This window comes from Scyliorhinus canicula, chromosome 13 (assembly GCF_902713615.1).
Source record: "Scyliorhinus canicula chromosome 13, sScyCan1.1, whole genome shotgun sequence".
Classification (NCBI taxonomy): Eukaryota; Metazoa; Chordata; class Chondrichthyes; order Carcharhiniformes; family Scyliorhinidae; genus Scyliorhinus; species Scyliorhinus canicula.
This window is the reverse complement of record NC_052158.1, coordinates 158149172-158168315: the sequence shown is the minus strand read 5'-3', so window position 1 is coordinate 158168315 and position 19144 is coordinate 158149172. Positions and strand designations below refer to the sequence as shown.

At 48.3% G+C, this 19144-nt stretch overlaps 2 protein-coding genes across 2 annotated transcripts in view; one reads left to right on the top strand and one right to left on the bottom strand.

The window, feature by feature from the left end:
* Nucleotides 1-3472, bottom strand: part of LOC119976371 (EEF1A lysine methyltransferase 3-like) — a 73376-nt gene extending 69904 nt beyond the window's left edge. The window contains exons 1-2 of the mRNA XM_038816859.1: nt 3225-3472; nt 1600-1698 (exon numbers count right to left, since the gene is read on the bottom strand). The gene's annotated coding sequence lies outside the window, so the exon portion shown is untranslated. The remainder of the gene's footprint in view (nt 1-1599; nt 1699-3224) is intronic.
* The window catches only part of LOC119976372 (claudin-11-like), a 46046-nt gene extending 27226 nt beyond the window's left edge, over nt 1-18820 (top strand). Inside the window, exons 2-3 of the mRNA XM_038816866.1 lie at nt 11673-11837; nt 16643-18820. Coding sequence (XP_038672794.1) covers nt 11673-11837; nt 16643-16887 — 410 coding nt within the window. The 3' untranslated portion in view covers nt 16888-18820. The remainder of the gene's footprint in view (nt 1-11672; nt 11838-16642) is intronic.
* Nucleotides 18821-19144: the final 324 nt, after the last annotated feature.

The following is a 19144-nucleotide window of genomic DNA, read 5'->3' as shown; positions in this document are numbered from 1 at the left end:
CCTGATCAGGAATCCTAATCATGGATAAGGGCAACGGAGAATCCACATTCTCTTTTACTATTTGTGTATTTGGATTCCCCTTTATATTAGCTACAGTTTATTTCCATACTCTCTCTTTGCTCCTCTTTCAAACACTAGAAAAGTCCTGTACCAGACAGTTTAGGGTGATCGGTTTCCTTTCCTGCTATCGGAGGATTTGGCAGAGAACACATCAGCCGCTCCGTGAAATACAAGATCCTGGCACCAGGGAGGCAAAATATCATCCTCGATTCACGTCTGTGGTCATAGAAGCATCTGTCAGTGCCCCTCTCTATTGAATTCTCCATCACTATAGCCCTGTCACTCATTTTTCTCCCACCCATCTGAGCATCAGAGGCACCCACGGAGCTGTGAACTTGGCTGTTGCTGCTTTCCCCTGAGAGACCATCAGTATCCAAAGCGGTGTTTCTGTTTGAGAGCTGGATGACCACAGGGGGCTCCGATATTACCTTTCTCAGTCTTATACTGTTCCTGATGGTCACCTATTCCGTTTTTGCCTCTGCAAACCTCACCCGCGGTGCGACCAGCTCGCTAAATGTTCTATCCACAACTTCCTCAGCATCGCGGATACTCCACAGTGAGTCCACCCTCCGCTCCGGCTCTGAACTCTGAGTAGCTGGAAACCGCATTTGGACAAACCTTCTGCAGACACGGTCACTCGAGACGCTGGAAGCGTCCCTCATTTCCCAAATTGTGCTTTGTGCAGGAGGAGCATATCGCAGGTCCGAGCTCTCCTGCCATGATGTCCCTCTTGATTAAGAAGAACAAAAATTTAAGTTAACCAGGGGCCTTGTTTCTTCTGCCAGGAACCTTTGGTGGGATTCTCTGACCCCCCACCAGGTCGGAGAATCGCCGGGGGGGCGGCGTGAATCCCGCCCAGCTGCTCAGATGCCGGCTGCCGTATTGCCCAGTGCTGGTTTTAGGGCGGCGGCGGGGATCGGGCCTCGCCGGTCGGGGAGCCGTTGGCAGCTTCCCCCCCCCCCGGCAATTCTCCAGGCCCCGATGGGCCGAGCGGCCGCCCGTTTTCAGCCAGTCATGTCGACGTGAAATGGACATGCTCCATCCCAGTGGGACCTGGCTTGTCGGCCGCCTAGCGAGCTCCTCGGGGGAGCGCACGGGTATCCGGCCCCGGAGGAGGCCCCACGGTGGCATGGCCATTGATCGGGGCCCACTGATCTGCAGGCGGGCCTGTGCCGTGGGGGCACTCTTTCCCTCCACGCCGGCCCCTGTAAGGCTCCGTGATGGACGGTGCGGAGAAGAAATCCCCTGTGCATGCGCAGGTAACACGCCAGCGATTCTGCACATGCTCCAGAACACGCTGGCAGTCTTGCGCGTGCGTCAAATTGCGCCGGCCGGCGGCAGCCCTTCGGCGTTGGTTGGCGCAGCGCCAACCCCTCCAGCGCCAGCCGAGCCCCGGGAAGTGCAGAGCATTATAATTATACAGTATCACTCTATACACCTTTTTATTTTATTTTATAGCTCCTACCTTAGTATTAAGCAATTAATTAGTTTCAAAGATTGAAATTACTCAATTGAAAACACTGATCAGGACATACTCACCAATCAGCTGCTATGGTTGGTCCCATGCCATTTTCTGAACTGCCGTCTGTAATTATCCTCCTCCTCTCGCGCTGAAAGTCAGGCCCAGTCTGGTATGCCCTGGATTTGAACACAGGACAGTTCAGAAGCACGTTGACCACACAAGATGCCATGGGGCCACAACTCCAAACCCTGACCAGTTGGAGCCAGCAACCAGCACCAATGCTCCCGCGGGCGAGCCAGAACCGAGGGCATCTCGGAGTTCAGAGGTGGCCCCGTTGATGATCCAGGAGTGAGCTGGTGAAGGGAATGGCCCTGCTGGAGTGGTCAAATCTCAGAGACAATCTGCCAAAGACAACAATGTTGCTGCCTCAGAGTTGGAGGAGATTGTTTGTGGACTAAGAGACCCAGAATATCCCCCACAGATTGACATTGTGATCAACTGTTATGGACTCTCTCCCTTTTGTTTCTCAACCTTCTCATTGTCTACAGTAACTATACATAACCTTTTCTATAAATATGTTATTGAGGGGCTTAAAAGGGGAGGGATGTGGTAGTGTGGCCACTTTGAGGCTCGCGCCCTCGCGGCCTCTCGAACTGGCGTGCAGCCATTCTGACCAATGGGGGAAGGGCACGGGGCCCTGGGAGCAGGGACCCCAGCAGAGTGGACACTGGAGCCAGAGAGTGAAAACCTGTTTGGTGACTCTGTTCCTGCGTATAATTTACCTGTACTGGTGACTAATGGACCCTTGTTCATTATACCGGAGGCCTCACTGGTATTGCCTTGAGCCACCACACTCTTTAAACCACTCACCATCTTGACTTGGAAATACATCGTTGTTCCTTCACTTTCACTGGGTCAAAATCCTGGAATACTGTGGATGTACCTGCACCACGTGGACTGCAACAGTTCAAGAAAGCAGCTCACCACCACCTTCTCAAGGATGATGAAGATTGGACAGCAAATGCTGGCCTACCCAGAGACACCAACTTCGCCCGCATAATTTTTTTAAAATGTGGTCTCACCAACGTCTTGTACAATTGTAGCAAATTTTGCATTTTTTAATATTCCGTTCCGTTTGCAGTAAATAACAACATTCTAAATATTGGGGAACTTCCCTGCTCTTCACTGAAATAGTGACATGGGATTTTCTTTTTACATTCACCTAAAAATAATAATCTTCATCAATGTCACAAGTAGGTTCCCATTAACACTGTAATGAATTTACTGTGAAAATCCCCTAGTCGCCACATTCCGGCACCTGTTCGGGTACACAGAGGGTGAATTCAGAATGTCCAAATTACTGAACAAGCACGTCTTTCGGGACTTGTGGGAGGAAACCGGAGCACCCGGAGGAAACCCACGCAGACACGGGGAGAATGTGCAGACTCTGCACAGACATTGACCCAAGCCGGGAATCGAACCTGGGACACAGGCGCTGTGAAACAACAGTGCTTACCACTGTGCTACCGTGCCTCCCATTAAGTGGCATGTTGGACCTTGGTTTAATATCTCAACTAAAAGGCCTCTGACAGTGCAGCATGTTTTCAATACCATCCTGGGTGTGTCAGTCGGGATCACGGGCGCCAATCACCGGAGTAGGAGTTGAACCCACAGCTCTCCTACTCACTGAACGATGACTCACCAAGTGAATCTCACTCTGTAACCTCTATTTTGTTTGTGGCTGAAAAACACAATGCTGTTCAGGAGACACGTGGGAAGCTCCGTTGCTGCTTCCGACAGTTCCAACCACGAATCCATCTCGCTAAAATAATGACTCACAGTCCTTTGATTTGCTGCAGTTGGCAGTTATTATTCCAAGGGTTATATCTGTGGTTTAAGGTAATGATGGCACCGTGTGAGTGAGCATTGCGGCTGAACTCAATGTTTTTGCAGCTGCCACTGTTTAATGATGAAAGCCTGGTAGCAGCTGGTTGCTGCTCTGCACAAATGCAGGAAATTAGGGCAGCAGAAACAGCTTAAAGGGACAAGCCCTCGACCTTACAAAAGAATGGTTGGCAAGTCTTTTAATTTCTTCCTTGTTTGGTTGCAAGCAAACAATTAAGTCATTCTGACATGTTACTGGCATGAACTGGTGAAAATGCTGGACAATCCTACCCCCAATAGTTTGGCAAACACAATGTCCCTTTAAACAAGGCCATTATAACAGATGTCAGTGCAAACTAGACACAACCAATGTGAAGATCAAGTTTCCTTTATTATTGTCACTGGTTTTTACATTACGCTGTGTGGCCAGAACATCTTCCCCACCCGTCTGCCTGTCAGAGAGAGACTGCCTTTCTCCTCATTTCACTGTCTCTCTGTCTTGTTTCTTTGATCCTCTGTCTCTTTCTTTTTATCTCCCATGATCTCCACATTCGTTTCCCTTTTCTCGCTCCCTCCATCTCTGCTTTTCTGCCTCTCTCTCTCTCACTCTTCCGCTCTCTCTCGCTCTTTGCCAACACTATAGCAAAATCAATTCATTGCCTTTAAAGTGCGTTGGAATGCCCGAGATCATACTGAAAAGCAAGATACAAATGTATCTTCCTTCCTCCTCCCACCATGACCTTCCCAACACAATTCTCAGTTCAGCCATTAAACATAGTGTTCCTTTCACTGAGAGCAGGGGGAAACAGAGGGAGAACTGAAAGGGCAGAGGTGCCCTCCCCCCACAACCGTTGCACAGCCCCTCCCTCCAGCTTTAAGTGCAACACTTTGATGAAGGCGTGTTCCAATTCTTCTTGACACCAATCTTTGCCTCCAACACATGAGGTGAAATTCTCCTAAAAACTGGCTGAGGGCGTGATTTAATGGGTTTGGGGGGTGGAGGAGAGGGGTGTTGGGGGTTGGTGTAGAGGGGGGTTGTGGGGGGTGGTGTAGAGGGGGGCTTGGGGGGTGGAGGAGAAGGGGGGGTGGGGATGGAGGAGAGGGGGGTTGTGGGGGGTGGTGTAGAGGGGGTTGGAGGTGGTGATGGAGAGGGGGGTTGGGGGGGATGGAGGAGAGGGGGGTTGGGGGGGGATGGAGGAGAGGGGGTTAGGGGGTGGAGGAGAGGGGGGTTGGGGGGGGGGGGGGGCGGGTGGAGGAGAGGGGAGTCCCAGAGGTCCGGTTCCTCACATGATGCGTGCCCAGGAAATCCCGGGGTTGACCAAGGAGAGAGCAGTCACTGACAGCAAGGTTGGCCTGTCCCAGAGAGGTGAGCATCCACTGCCCCTTCACACAGATGGTCTCTCTCAAATGAATAGTTCATGTCAGACAAATTGATCCTTCCCTCTCACTGGCCACATGTCCATTGTCTCGCAGGGTCTCCATCTGATGGAGCCGGGCCATCCGGAGTCATTCCTCGCCCTATCCCCCAAGAAAACACCTCGAAGGCGAGCTCCGAGGAGACCACCATCAAGGCATCACAGCTATCACCCCCACCTTCCATCAGTGCAGACACAAAGCTCGGCGGTTAACATTAGTGGGCAGGACTCTGGGACACAACCGGGGACGCAGCGCCACACAATTGCTGATGCACGCCAGGTGGAGGCAGGAAGGTTCAGGGGAGACGGCAGTCCGAGGTCTGGGACTCAGCTGGCTCCCAGTCAGATGCCGAGCTTCTGTATCAGGTTCTCCCAGAGTTGACGCAGATGATAGGACAGAGCCTTGACTTTCAGGAAGGGATGTCGGCAACATTCCAGCAAGTGAATAGCCAATTGGTTGGGTCCCATAGCCTGCAGGCGTAGAAGATGGTGCTGGCAATGCGTAGCGCTGAGGCCAACACTGGTGGGGTGGTGACCACAGTGGGAAGCTGGAGCACGATATCTATGACTGAGTGCTGCCCAATGTATGGCTCAGTCTGTGCCGACCATGGCTAAGGGCCTCAACATCATGTCGCAGTTACTGTCCCAGACGCATGTGGACATTTCCAAAGCATGGACCAGTCACTGAGGACCATTGCTGAGGGTGGGGGCTGAGGGGACAGGGTGGGGTGCGCGGGGAATGGGAGAATGAGGGAAATGGGAGAGGGAGATGAGGAGGGAGCATAGAGGGAATAATAGAAATGGGTGAGAGGGTGGGGAGGGGGAATTGGGGAGGAAGGAGGGAAATGGGGAGATGGGGATGGAGGTGAAGGAAGGAATAGAGGCTTTGGGGAGGGAGGAGGGATTGGGATGGGGAATGGGGAGGATTGAAGGGGGAAGGAAGAATGGAGGGTTGGGAGGAAAATTAGGGGGTGGGGTGAGCGAATGGATACATCCTCATCCTTTGAGAATCTGGTGAAGAAAAGGGCCTCCCTGTTCCTCTGGACGTAACAGAACTGTTGCCTGTCTACAAGCTGTCCGTACACTCATAATAATCTTTATTATAACCTTTATTATTGCCACAAGTGGGCTTACAATAACATTGCAATAAAATTACTGTGAAAATCCCCTAGTTGCCGCATCCAGTGCCTGTTACACAGGGAGAATTCAGAATGTCCAATTCACCTAACAAGCACGTCTTTCAGGACTTGTGGGAGGAAACCAGAGCACCCGGAGGAAACCCACGCAGACACAGGGATCGAAAGACTGACAATGCCTGTGCACCATGGGCCGTTGCTGGCCTCCCACCGTGGGTTCCTCCTCGGCCTGATGGGCAGGCGGATCTTCTGGGTGTGTGGCAGCCCCCTGCACGTGGGATAGGTTGTCGCTGCTGCCTTCTCTGGCAATGGGCCACATGGACTTCCACCAGAAACGCAAGGGCAGCCGCTACGGTACCGACACCACCTTCCATTTTTGTATCAGTAAGGAATGTGAATGGCAGGATCGGCTCCGGGTGTAACGTGGCCAGGAAAACGCGCCCATTGAGTTGGACTGACCGTTGGGGCTGTAACCCCCAGCCTTGTGCTTCCCCTCTTCCTCAGCCTTGTCCATTCAGCTCCAATACCCTGCCCCCCCCCCCCCCCCAATAGAATCCAGCCCATAGTTTAGGCTACAACAATAAGCATTTAATAACAGTGTTACTATCACCTGTGAATAATCAATAATTCTGGATAAACAACACTGGCATTAACAAGCGAGCCTTTCCAGGCAATGAGATTACCAAGTTGATCTGAGAAAGACTGGGGAAGCTGGGACAATTCCACTTAGAACAGAGAGGATTAAGGGGAGCTTTAAAAGAGGTTTACAAAATCATGAAAGGATTTAATAGAGTAACGAGCAGAAATTGTTGCCACTGGAAACATGTTGATAATCGGAGGACACAGATTCAAGGTAATGGAAAATTGAATTGGGGATTGGAGTCGGGGGAAGATGGAAAAGAATTTTATTCACACAGCTCATTGTTTTCAACTATTTGCCACATTATCCCTGAGTGTTAACTGACCATGTGACCCAGTGTCCCAGAGTGTGAAAGGACAGTGTGTGACCCACTGTCCCAGAGTGTGAAAGGACAGTGTGTGACCCACTGTCCCAGAGTGTGAAAGGACAGTGTGTGTCCCACTGTCCCAGAGTGTGAAAGGACAGTGTATGTCCCACTGTCCCAGAGTGTGAAAGGACAGTGTGTAACCCACTGTCCCAGAGTGTGAAAGGACAGTGTGTGACCCACTGTCTCAGAGTGTGAAAGGACAGTGTGTAACCCACTGTCCCAGAGTGTGAAAGGACAGTGTGTGACCCAGTGTCTCAGAGTGTGAAAGGACAGTGTGTGACCCACTGTCCCAGAGTGTGAAAGGACAGTGTGTGACCCAGTGTCTCAGAGTGTGAAAGGATAGCATTTGACACACTGACCAGGTATCCCCCCCCACGCCCCCCCCCCAACACACACACTCGCGCACACACACACACACAGACACACACACCCCCCCCCCCCCCCCCCCCCCCACCTCTGTGGGTTTCCATGGCTCGCTACCCACTTTTTTCTGGTCGTAGAATTGGAAGACAATGGCTCCATCCACGGCCCCACAGGCTGTGACATATAGTGAGACTAATTGAATATCTCTTACAGAAAGTTGATATGAATACAACAGGCCCGATGGTCTCCTTTTGTGCTACAACTATGAATCTATGATTAATTCTCTGGTGGCAAGTTTGACATTCTAATTATGCCTTGCGTAAAAATATTTCTTCTGAATTTCCTGTATAATTTCTTTGTGACTATCTCATACTGAAAGTCCCCAATTCTGTTTTTCTCCATTGTGGAAATTCTCTCTCTCTCTCTCTTTCCTTGTCCTCTCTGATCAGAATGTTGAAGATCTCAGTTAGGTTACCCCTCAGCGTTCTCTTTTCAAGAGAATAATTACCTGTTCACACTTTCTTGATAGGAATAACTTCATAGTTCGGATATTATTTTTGCAAATCATGTTTACAACTTCTCCAATGCCTCTGTATCATTTTCATAATACACAAATCAGAATTACGCTCAGTAATCTGTGTGGCCCAAACAAGTTTCAATGAAAGTTGATCATAACTTCTGCATTTTCAATTCTATCTTCTCCAGATAGCCATGAGTTCTTCATAAATTTTCTTAATGGTCTTATTAACCTGTCTCAAATTGTGAAAGTGCATGTCTGACCCACGAAGCAACACCAATCCATTGATCCAAAGTTCTTTCAACATCTCAGCTTGCCTTTGAAGCTCCTCACTAAATCGCCCCCTCAATATAAATGCCAAGTCCGTGATTATATGCCACACAACCACATGCAGGTTTGAAATTCTGGATCTTCAATTGTCACATCCTGTCCAATGATCTATCGGGAAACATGCTGGCACTGGATGAGTCAGATAATTCCCGGGATTTCCTTTCCTGGCCTTGAATATCTTCCTTCTGCACACGCAGGGCAAGACAGACATTCCCCAAACTCTTCCATCAAATCGAGTTAAACAGAACTCAGTCTCTGGCTGGTGAAATACTTTTCACTCACAAATTCACAGAATCACAGAACTGTAACAGCTGAGAATGTGGCCTTTCGTCCACTGCGCTTGCACCAGCTCTCCGAAGAAGCATTTCACTGAGTGCCATTCTCTTCTCTTCTCCCGTAACACGATAATTTGTTTCGTTTCAGATAACCATCTGGATCACTGCTGAATGCCTGACTTGAGCCTACCTGCACCAGGTTCATCACTGATCATTCTGGCTGGAAGAATCCAGCTGTACAAATGCTCAGTAGTTTGAGAGATGAATTCCACTTTCTCTTGTACTTCGCTCCTCTTTTGCTTTGAAGGAGCTGATTCTTTCTGGAGTCCAGAGCCACAACCGTGGTTTAAACCACCTCCGAAACCCACTCACTGCAGTAGTCGGGTAACCATTATTCTTGTCTGAGCTGGAATTGTCAGACCTTAGCAGATTCGGCTATTTTCTCACGGAGAGGTAAAGCACTCAAATCCAGGATTCTCCCATGGCGGGAGTCTCCGCTTCGCCGGCAGCGCACTCATGCCCACGCATTTCCCAATGGTGTGGGGGTGCCACAATGGGAAACCCCATTGGCTGCCTCCCGGGATGGAGGGGGCCAGTCGGTGGGACAGAGAATCCCGCTCAATATCTTTTCACAACCATGGCAGGGGAGGAATGTCATGGGATGGATGGAGTGGCATGGGTTGAGTATTTAAAGAATTACAATTGTAATAAAGCTATTAATTTCATAGAATTTACAGTGCAGAAGGAGGCCATTCGGCCCATCGAGTCTGCACCGGCTCTTGGAAAGAGCACCCTACCCAAGGTCAACACCTCCACCCTATCCCCATAACCCAGTAACCCCACCCAACACTAAGGGCAATTTTGGACACTAAGGGCAATTTATCATGGCCAATCCACCTAACCTGCACATCTTTGGACTGTGGGAGGAAACCAGAGCACCCGGAGGAAACCCACGCACACACGGGGAGGATGTGCAGGCTCGGCACAGACAGTGACCCAAGCCAGGAATCGAACCTGGGACCCTGGAGCTGTGAAGCAGTTGTGCTGACCACCGTGCTACCGTGCTGCCCTAATTTCACCGCAAATATTTTGTGGCTCTCTGCTATTTTATCATGAAAGCTTTATGAGAAATTATGACCGGATTGCGAGTAAAAACTCGGGATGTGTTGCTCGTTCAAATGCACAAAAGCTTACTACAGCTGTGGGGAGAGAGGCTGTGTGGCGACACCTAACCTCAGCACCAACGTACAGCAGCATCCCCAACCACCAACTACACCCCCCTACCCCACCCAACCCTCCATCTCTGCCATCAACCGCTGAACTTGCCATAACTGTGACCTGCCGTGTTTCGCCACTTTTCTTCACACAACCACTTTTGGCTGTGCCTTCAGCTGACAAGTCCCCATGCTCTGGAGTTTCACCCCGAAATCTTTCTGCTTCTCTACCTCCTTCTCTTGCTGACCTTTCCCATAGCAGATTCTGGACCAAGAAAGAAGCTGTTGTTTAAACCCAACCCACTCAACGTTGTCCCTTTAGGGAAGAACACCGACCATCCTTATCTCAATAACCTATTTGTGACTCCAGCTCATACTAACATAGTGGACTCTTAATTGCTCTCTGAACGCTCAACAAACAAACAGCGATTAATTCAAAATACAGATTTTAAAAGGAAAGTAGATAAATCTTTGACAAAGAAATTACTCTGAGAGTTAAAGGTGTGACAGATTCATGGGAACAGGGCAGCACAGTGGCACAGTGGTTAGCACTGCTGCTTCACAGTGCCTGGGACCCGGGTTCAATTTTGTCCTCAAGTGACTGTCTGCGTGGAGTTTCTACTTTCCCGCATGCCTGAGTGGGTTTCCTCCGGGTGCTCCGGTTTCCTCCCACATTCCAAAGATGTGCAGGTTAGGTGGACTGGCCATGATCAATTGCCCTTAGTGTCCAGACATGTGCAGGTTGAGTGGGGTTACGGGAAAAGGACAAGGGGTGTGGGCCTAGGTAGGGTGCTCTTTCAGAGGGTCAGTGCAACCTCGATGGGTCGGGTGGCCTGCTACTGCACTGTAGGTATATTCTGTGGGACTAATGGAAAAAAAATAGAATCACATAATAATATCGGCACAGAAGGAAAAGTCTGTAAAGGCACCTTGGAAGTACTATCCTATTAGTCACACTCCCCTGCTTTTTCCTAATAATTGAGCAAATTTATTTTTTCAAGAACATAGCTGGTTCCCTTCTAAAGTTACTTGTGTACCTGCTTCCACCACCATGTTCAAGCATTGCGTTCCTGATCATAACAATTTGCTGCATTAACAAAATCTCCTCACTGTCCTGATGAATATTTTGCCAATCACCCATGCATTTTGGGCACCATTCCTCCTATCAGTGGAATCGACTACCCCTATTTTCTATCTTTTTCCTTGACCTTCTCTGCTCCCAGGGGAACAATCCTAGATTCTCTATTCTCTCTGGGGAAAGGCAATGCTATTTCCACTGGAATAATAATCTAGAGACTCAATGTAATGCTCTGGGGATCTGGGTTTCAATCCTACCAGGTCAGATGGTGAAATTTGAACTCAATAATGGTCATGAAAACATTCTCGATTGTTGCAAAAACCCATTTAATGCCCTTGAGAGAAAGCAGTCTGATGCCCTTACCTGGTGACTCCAGACCCACAACAGTGTGGTTGACTCTTAACTGTCCTCTGAAATAGTCCAGCAAGACACTCAGTTCAAGGACATTGAGGGATGGGCAATGAATGCTGGCCAAGCCAGCAAGGCCAACAGCCCATCAATTTTGTTTCAAAGCCCCTTATTTTGGAACCATTCTGGCAAATCTCCTCTGTGCCGTCTCCAAAGCCTAGGCATCCTTCTGAAAGTGTGCAGTCCAGAATTGGCACAATATCCTGCTGAGCCCAAACCACTGATTTATAAAGAGATAATATCATTATTGTTTTGTACTCTATGGCCCTGTTTATAAAGCTGAAAATCCACTTTTAACATCATGTTGCCTTGCAGCTTTTCAGTGAGCTGAAGACGGTCAAATCTTTGGCACTGTAAGTCTCTAATTAAGCCCATTATTATCTCATTCACACTTAAGAATACATTCAACTTCCTCAGCCGCTCTTAAAATCATTAGCGGCCTAAAATAGTCATCTTTGTTATTCTGGAATCACGACTTGTGAAATAGATGGTTCAATAATGGCTCTTTATTTTCCTCACGCAGCCTACCTGCAGACCAGCCGAGCCCTGATGATCACTGCCTCCATCGTGGGCCTTCCAGCAACTCTCCTCATACTGACAGCGTTACCGTGCATGCGCCTCGGAACCGAAGCCAATTCTTCCAAATATAAGCGATGCTTGCTGGGCGCCGTTCTCCACATATTGTTGGGTAAGTGCCAGGATGTGAAGCGTGAGGATACAAATCCTCATTCAGTAGACAGTGCTGGTGTGAAACTTCTCACACACCCCAATCATTAATGATTAAAAGAGGAGACGTTTATGTCCAATGGAGAAAAGCAACTGGAGGGTTGAGTTGCTCTTTGTCGCTAAACATCGTAGTGATGTTTTATTGGAATTTTTGATTGGAAAAGAAGCTCATTGTAAAATGGCTGACTGATTCACTCTGGTCCCAGTGTCAACGGTTGGAAAACAATGTAGCTTTAAGAGATTTGTATTTCTACTGGTAAACATTAGAAATAAGATACAACTTCAGATGGATTTAATTTAACCTTTCTGTGCCTTTTAAGGTAAAAACCTATAGTTAGATTTATGCTGCTTGTATGTGTGGGGGTTGGTGAAGTTCCAAGTGTGTTTCTGTTGTGCTTAGACACGGAAATGGCGTGGAGAATAAATAAACGGCATCAGCATGTGGCCGTTGCTTAGAAGCTGGGGCCTTATAAGGTCGGGAAGCTTTTTAATTTTAATTTTAGTTGAATGTGTGGGCAGTTGGAGACAGGACTTTGTGAACATCTCTTACCTTTGCCAGGGGAAAGACTGGACAGGGCAGGGGCTGCAAAGAGGCAGGCTTCCCAGGGTACCAGTTACAGTCCAGATAACCAGGGAATTGGGACAGAAAGAATGTTTAAGATGACAGGAGTTGAATGAACAAAGACCAAGGTATTGTTCAGGAGAATTCAAGGAAGAGTAAACAAAGTGTTCTAACTTAGAGAAAATTGCAGTAACCAGATTTAAAGTGGGATTTAAAGTGGGACTATAGCCTTCAAAGGTAAAATAAACATCTGATGCCATTTTAACACAGCCTGGGATTTGAAAGTTAAAGGAATTGTGAAACGTTTGCACAGCGATCAAGACAAAAAAATCCTAATGAGATTGTTGGAAAATCCTGGACTGCATTCACTGTTAAAAGTGGAGCGAAAGCTTTGTTTCAAAGAGTAATTTGGAAAACCTGGTCTGGATTTCTGATTGTAAACCGCTGAGCAAAGCATACATATCAGATAAGATTTTAAAGCTTGGGTGGGATTCTCCAGCAATCGGCGGGATGGGCCGTCCCAGCGCCAAAGAGTGGCGTGAACCACTCCAGCGTCGGGCCGCCCGGAAGGTGCAGAATCTTCCGCACTTCCGGGGGCCAGGCCGGTGCTGGAGTGGTTGGCGCCGTGCCAACTGGCACAGAAGGGCCTCCGCCGGCCAGCATGAGTTGGCGCATGCGCAGGTGCACCAGTGGTTCTAGCACATGTGCAGTGCGCAGAAACGCTGCCGTGATTCCTGCGCATGCGCAGAGGGTTTATTTTCTGCGCCAGCCATCATGGAGCCTTACACAGGCTGGCACAGAGGTTAAGAGTGCCCCCATGGCACAGACCCGCCTGCAGATTGGTGGGCACCGATCATGGACCAGGCCACCGTGGGGGGCCACTCCCAGGACCAGATCCCCTCCGCTCACCCCTGAGGACTCCACAAGCCACCCTCAAAGCCAGGTCCCGCCGGTATCGGAGCCTGGAGAATCGCCGGGGGGCCACTGCCAACAGCCCCCAACCGCCGCGGCGCGATCCCCGCCCAAAAACCGGAGCCGGAGAATTCGGTAGCAAGTGTTGGAGCGGCGGGGTGAGATTCACGCCGCACCCCGGCGATTCTCCAACCCGGCGGAGGGCCGGAGAAACTACCCCATATGCTTTGGGAGTTTGGGAGTGGAGTTCGGAAATTCTCACATGTTCATTTGGTTCAGAGTGGAGAGTGTTTTTGCCCACAGTCATCTTGTGTGCTTTAAAGGGACTTTGTATTAATGAGACTATTATAGACTAAGATGCACTTTGTAATCCATATTAATCCTAAAACCTATGTGCAATTGTTAAAGTAAGGGGAGAGTAAAGGAGTATTGTAATATAAGCCAATTTTTCAAGTTTAATCAATGTATTTTCCTTGTTAAAACTAATTAGCGGCCCTGTGACTCTGTTCTTTCATGTTTTGTTAAAATATTATCGACTTTTGAGCCAGAGTTCCATTCTGGGATCTTTCTGCCCAGTTACAGCAGTTCTAACAACTGGGATTGTAAAAGTCAACTGCTGTTAAAGATCTCCCCCCTCCCCCTCCACATCGTATGCCCCATCGCCCAAGATCTCCCTGAGTAAGGGGCTGAGTTTCTGTGTGTGTTAATGGACATGCCCAATTTCTTTTCTGGGATCTGGGTTTGAACCCAGAGCCGAATGAAAAAGTGAAGGTGCAACTTTCTGTAGTTCCCACGTGTAATCGGCAAGTGGCACTCTGACTCCAGTTCCATTTAACTTTCAGTCCAGAACTCATTGACAACCCTCACTCAGAAAGACCGTCAGCAGAAATCGGCATTGACCTTGATTCAGGGAAGAGTGCCCTTATCCCACACTCTAACAAACAGTCTCTCACCGTGTCTTTAATCTGGTGAGTGATGCTACTTCCTCCTCTGTAAATGGCTAGAGCAGTATTTCCCAAATATTTCCCTGGTGGGATCCTATTTTAACGTCTCAAACTTTGTGTGAACCCAGTGTGGGAGTTGTTGAGTAGGGTGGGGGAAGTGGGCTTCAGGTGTTGAGTGGTGGTGTCTGGGTAATAGGGGTAATGTGGGGGGCTTTAGTAACAAAGGCAAGGTGGGTGAGCAGGATTTCAGTGTGGGGTGAGTTGATGAACAGGCATGGCTTTTTACAAAGAAAAATGAACACCTACCTTGTAACAGGTTTTTTTACAGTAGTGATTGAGCCTCAGAGAGTAGTCCATGACACCACACCCACCAACAATGCAACACAAGAACGTAAAGTAGCCTCACAGCTTTCAGATATTAGCTGGAGGTCCGCGCAGCCATTTCCGACTCTGGCCAGAATTTTCCAGCGGTTCAGACTGTTAGAATCATCTGATCCCACATACAGTGCACCCCCGCCATGGGTTCCCCCGGGGGAGAGGGTGCATTCAACGGGAAACTCATCGACAATGGCAGGACCAGAACATTCTGCCACCATGTGGCACATTACGTGGAAAATCCCATCACCTTGGTTTGTTCTCACTGGAACGACAGAGGTTAAGGAGCGACCTGATAGAGGTCTACAAGATTATGAAGGCCGTAGACAGAGCAGATAGTCACAAGCTGGGGTGGAAGAATCAATTACTAGGGAGCACAGTTATAACGTGCAAGGGGCAAAGTTTAAAGGAGATGGACGAGGCAAGGTATTTACACAGAGGATGGTGGGTGCCTGGAACTCGCTGCCGGGGGATGTAGTGGAAACAGATACGATAGTGACTTTTAAGGGGCATCTTGACAAATACGTGAATAGGATGGGAATAGAGGGGTATGATCCCCGGAATGGAAGGGGGTTTAAGTTCAGATGAGCAACATGGTAGGTGATGGCTTGGAGGGCTGAAGGGCCTGTTCCTGTGCTGTAATTTACTTCACAACCCCACTGGGATCTGTGAGGCAGATTTTGGGAAGCCTTGGGTTTCAGGAGCTTTAGGGCATGATTCAGCGACCCCAGTGCGCCCGACATGGAGCTGGGCGCAACAGGTGCATCGCGTGAGAACCAAAATCAGATTCCACACCAGGTGCCAGGCCCGACTCACTCCGCTGTGAAGGTCCAGATCTGCATATTTAAATGAATCTATCTGAGAACAGATTCATCTGACACCCAGGATTCAATGGCCGTGCCTACAAACGTTTGCCAGAGTGCCATTCAGTACTGGTCGACACGCCAAGCTTAACGGCACTGTAAGGGGGCTTCACAGGCCATTGGAGACCCCTGGGTGGCAGGACAGGGCGGGATGGTACCATGGCACTCCCCCTGCACATGGCACTTCCAGCCTGACACCCTGGTAATGCCAGTGTGGCACTGCCAGGGTACCTGTTGGCACTGCGGTGGTTCCAGGGGCAATCCACGGTGCCAGAATGTCAGTGGCAGGTTTGCTCGGTGCCAGTTTGGCACTGCCAGTGCTCGAGCCCGGGCAGGAACCATGCCAATTGAAAAGGGGGTGAAGGATTGTTCCCCCGGGGCCTCAACAAAGTTAGGGGGTTGAATGGGCCACAAAGTCGGGGGTGGGCCAGGGGGTGGGGGAAGGGATCGGGGCTGCATATCTGCCACGAGGATCAGCTCGCCAGCAGCAAATCTCTCTAATGCGCCGTTTCAGTGGAGCGAAACACTCTGAGGCTAAACAAATTGGTAAATTGCCGTTGAACGGCAGGTTGATTTCCCACGCTGCTGCCATCAAGAAACACACTGCCAAGCGCACCCGACAAGTGCGCTGAATCTTCACCTTAGACATTGACGTGAGCCAGGTGTTCCCCTCAGAGAGTGCAAACAATGGGAAACTCCATTGACAGAGGCGGGAACGGAAGATCCGACCATGGACCAATGGCAGGTCTCCTCCAGCATCGCCAAACACACCACAAGGGGGCAGAAAATCCCATGCTGGGTGTCACTTGATGATGTGGAGATGCTGGTGTTGGACTGCGGTGAGCACAGTAAGAAGTCTTCTGACACCAGGTTAAAGTTCAACAGGTGTGTTTCGAATCACCAGCTTTCGGAGCACTGCTCCTTCCTTAGGTGAGTCTGAAGCTGTGCTCTGATAGCTCGTGATTCCAAATAAACCTGTTGGACTTTTACCTGGTGTCAGACTTCTTACTGGTGTCAGCTGTGCAGAGATTGATTTATAAATAACCATCTAAAAGAAGCAGTGAAAGATGCAATGTGAGCGTAATTTCTCTCTTGTGTTTGTATCTTACAGCACTCTGCGCCGCCGTTGCCACAATCTGGTTCCCGGTGGGAGTTCACCAGGAAGCACGCCTCTTCAATTTTGGCTACTCGCTCTTCCTGGGTTGGATTGGCACCATGCTGTGCCTGCTCGGGGGGGCAACAATCACCTGCTGTATCGGTGCTTCATCGCAGCGCCAGGAAAACCGGTATTACTATGCTTCGCAAGGCACCTCCTCCACAATGAGCGAGACACATGCCAAGAGTGCACACGTCTAAGGAGACAGATCTTGCATCAAGGGACTGGTAAAACCCATGGCAAATGTCCACACTCTCTGCTGACTTGAAGGGGAATGCAAATTGAAGTTCTTCTTCGTTTTTGGACAGAAAAAGAAACTCTCATTTGTGATTTTTATTGTTGATCTTCTCATGAATCATGTTAAATTATGAAACTTATCCACTTTTCCTCAGTGAGAAAAATAAATGATAAAATTAAGGTCCAATCAAATCTGCAGGAACGACAGCCAATCTGGATCTGCTACGATGTGTTGGGCTACGAGTTTGAGACTAAACAAAGGTAACTAGTTATTGATTGGTTACTGATTAAAGCAGAGTATATGGCAGAGTCAGTGACTCATGGGTTATGGTGTCTACTGATTGCCATTAAAATCAGGACTAATCTTCAACCCTTAAATTGAAAATCTGAAAATATTCTGATCTTTATGTAGTGTTCGTTCCCTGTGGGTGACATGCCCTGTACTTACGTTCTGTATTGGCTAATTTGCACATAATTTTTAATTACCGTGGAACATCAAAACAGAGCAAAGGAACAATGAGAATTGATGGGAGGAGGAATCAGTGGCTGGAAGCTTCACCCCCAAACTGCTGGAGTGCCCAATTTAAAAGATTGGTGCATATATTCTAGGAAGTTAGGAATAGAAAAGGCAGCCAAATAGAACTAATACAAAGTGTAACTGAGTTCTTTGAAAAAGTTACATGGAGAGGACAATGTCATTTCAAGAATAGTTCTTTAGTTTTTTGCCTCACCACCATTCGCCCCCAGATTTTGCTGCTCTAAACGACTGCCTAGTTTGCCTCATGGTTGCACTGGTCCTGAAAATACTTTGGCTGCAATATATTTTATTTTATTCTTTCATTGGATGTGAGTGCTGCTTGCAAGGCCATTTATTTTCCATCCTTCATTGCACTTGAGAAGGTCGTGATTCGCTGAAGTTTCCCAGAACTTTAAGGGTGAAGCATCCCCATGGTGACAACATTTATGGTTGACCAGGTTTGGGACTTTTTAATAGATATCTTTCCTGTTTAACAGACAGATGAGTCATTTCTTTTCATATCTGGTCCATTTTCACACATATATAAAAGAAAATTGGACATAGCAATCATTGGCTAGGCCTTGGCTGGAATAATGTGTTCAATTCTGAGCCCCAAACTTTAGAAAGGATGTCAAGGCCTAGGAGAGGGCCGGGAGATGTTAGCAGGAGATGAGGGACATCAATTATCTGGAGAGACGGAAGAAGCTGGATTTGTTAGCCACAGACCGAGTGGGTAAAGGGAGATATAATTGAGACATTGAAAACTATAAAGTATTTAAAATAAGGGCCACTGCTTACAGAAGCAGGAAGGTAAGTAACCAGGTGATGTAGACTTAAAATAATTGGCAAAATAAATAACGGAAAAATTAGATTGATTGATTGTTTCTTAACAGTGAATACTGAAGACCTGGAATGCTCTACCTGGTGGAAGCAGATCCAGTTATTAATTTCAAAATAGAATTGGATAAATACTTGAATAAGAAAACAAATGCAGGGTTCTGGGGAAAGAGTAAGAGACTAAGGCTAACTGAATACATTTTCAAAGTCCTATCACAAGCAAGGTGGGCTGAATGGTCTTCTTTCGTGAACAGGGGAATATGGACTATATAGACTACTGCACATCTATATAATTTTCATTAGAAATGTGGACACAGGAATTTTCAATGGGAATAAGTAAATAAAGCTTAAATTCCATTCACATTCCCAGGTACAATTATCCACAGTCCTCTAGCCTCCTACCAGCCTTCTTCCAACACTTTAAAAGAACCATTAGACAAGGTAATCTTTAATCTTGTTTCCAACCAGGTTTTGAAATACTAGGGCGGCACGTGGCACAGTGGTTAGCACCGCTGCCTCGCGGTGGGAGGACCTGGGTTTGATCCCGGCCCTGGGTCACTGTCTGTGTGGAGTTTCCACATTCTCCCCATGCCTGCATGGGTCTCACCCTCACAACCCAAAGATGTGCAGGATTGGCCACGCTAAATTGCCCTTGAATTGAAAAAAAAAAGAATTGGCTACTCTAAATTTTGTTTTGAAAGGTTTTGAAATATCACTTTTCTAAGGAGATTGTTCCAATGGAGGATCAGCTCCACAAATATTCCCATCATCTTCAGTGATGGAGGAGCCCAACACATCCAAAAGACAAGGTTGAAGATGTCATAATATTCTTCAGCCAGAAATGTCAAGCGGATGATCAATCTTGG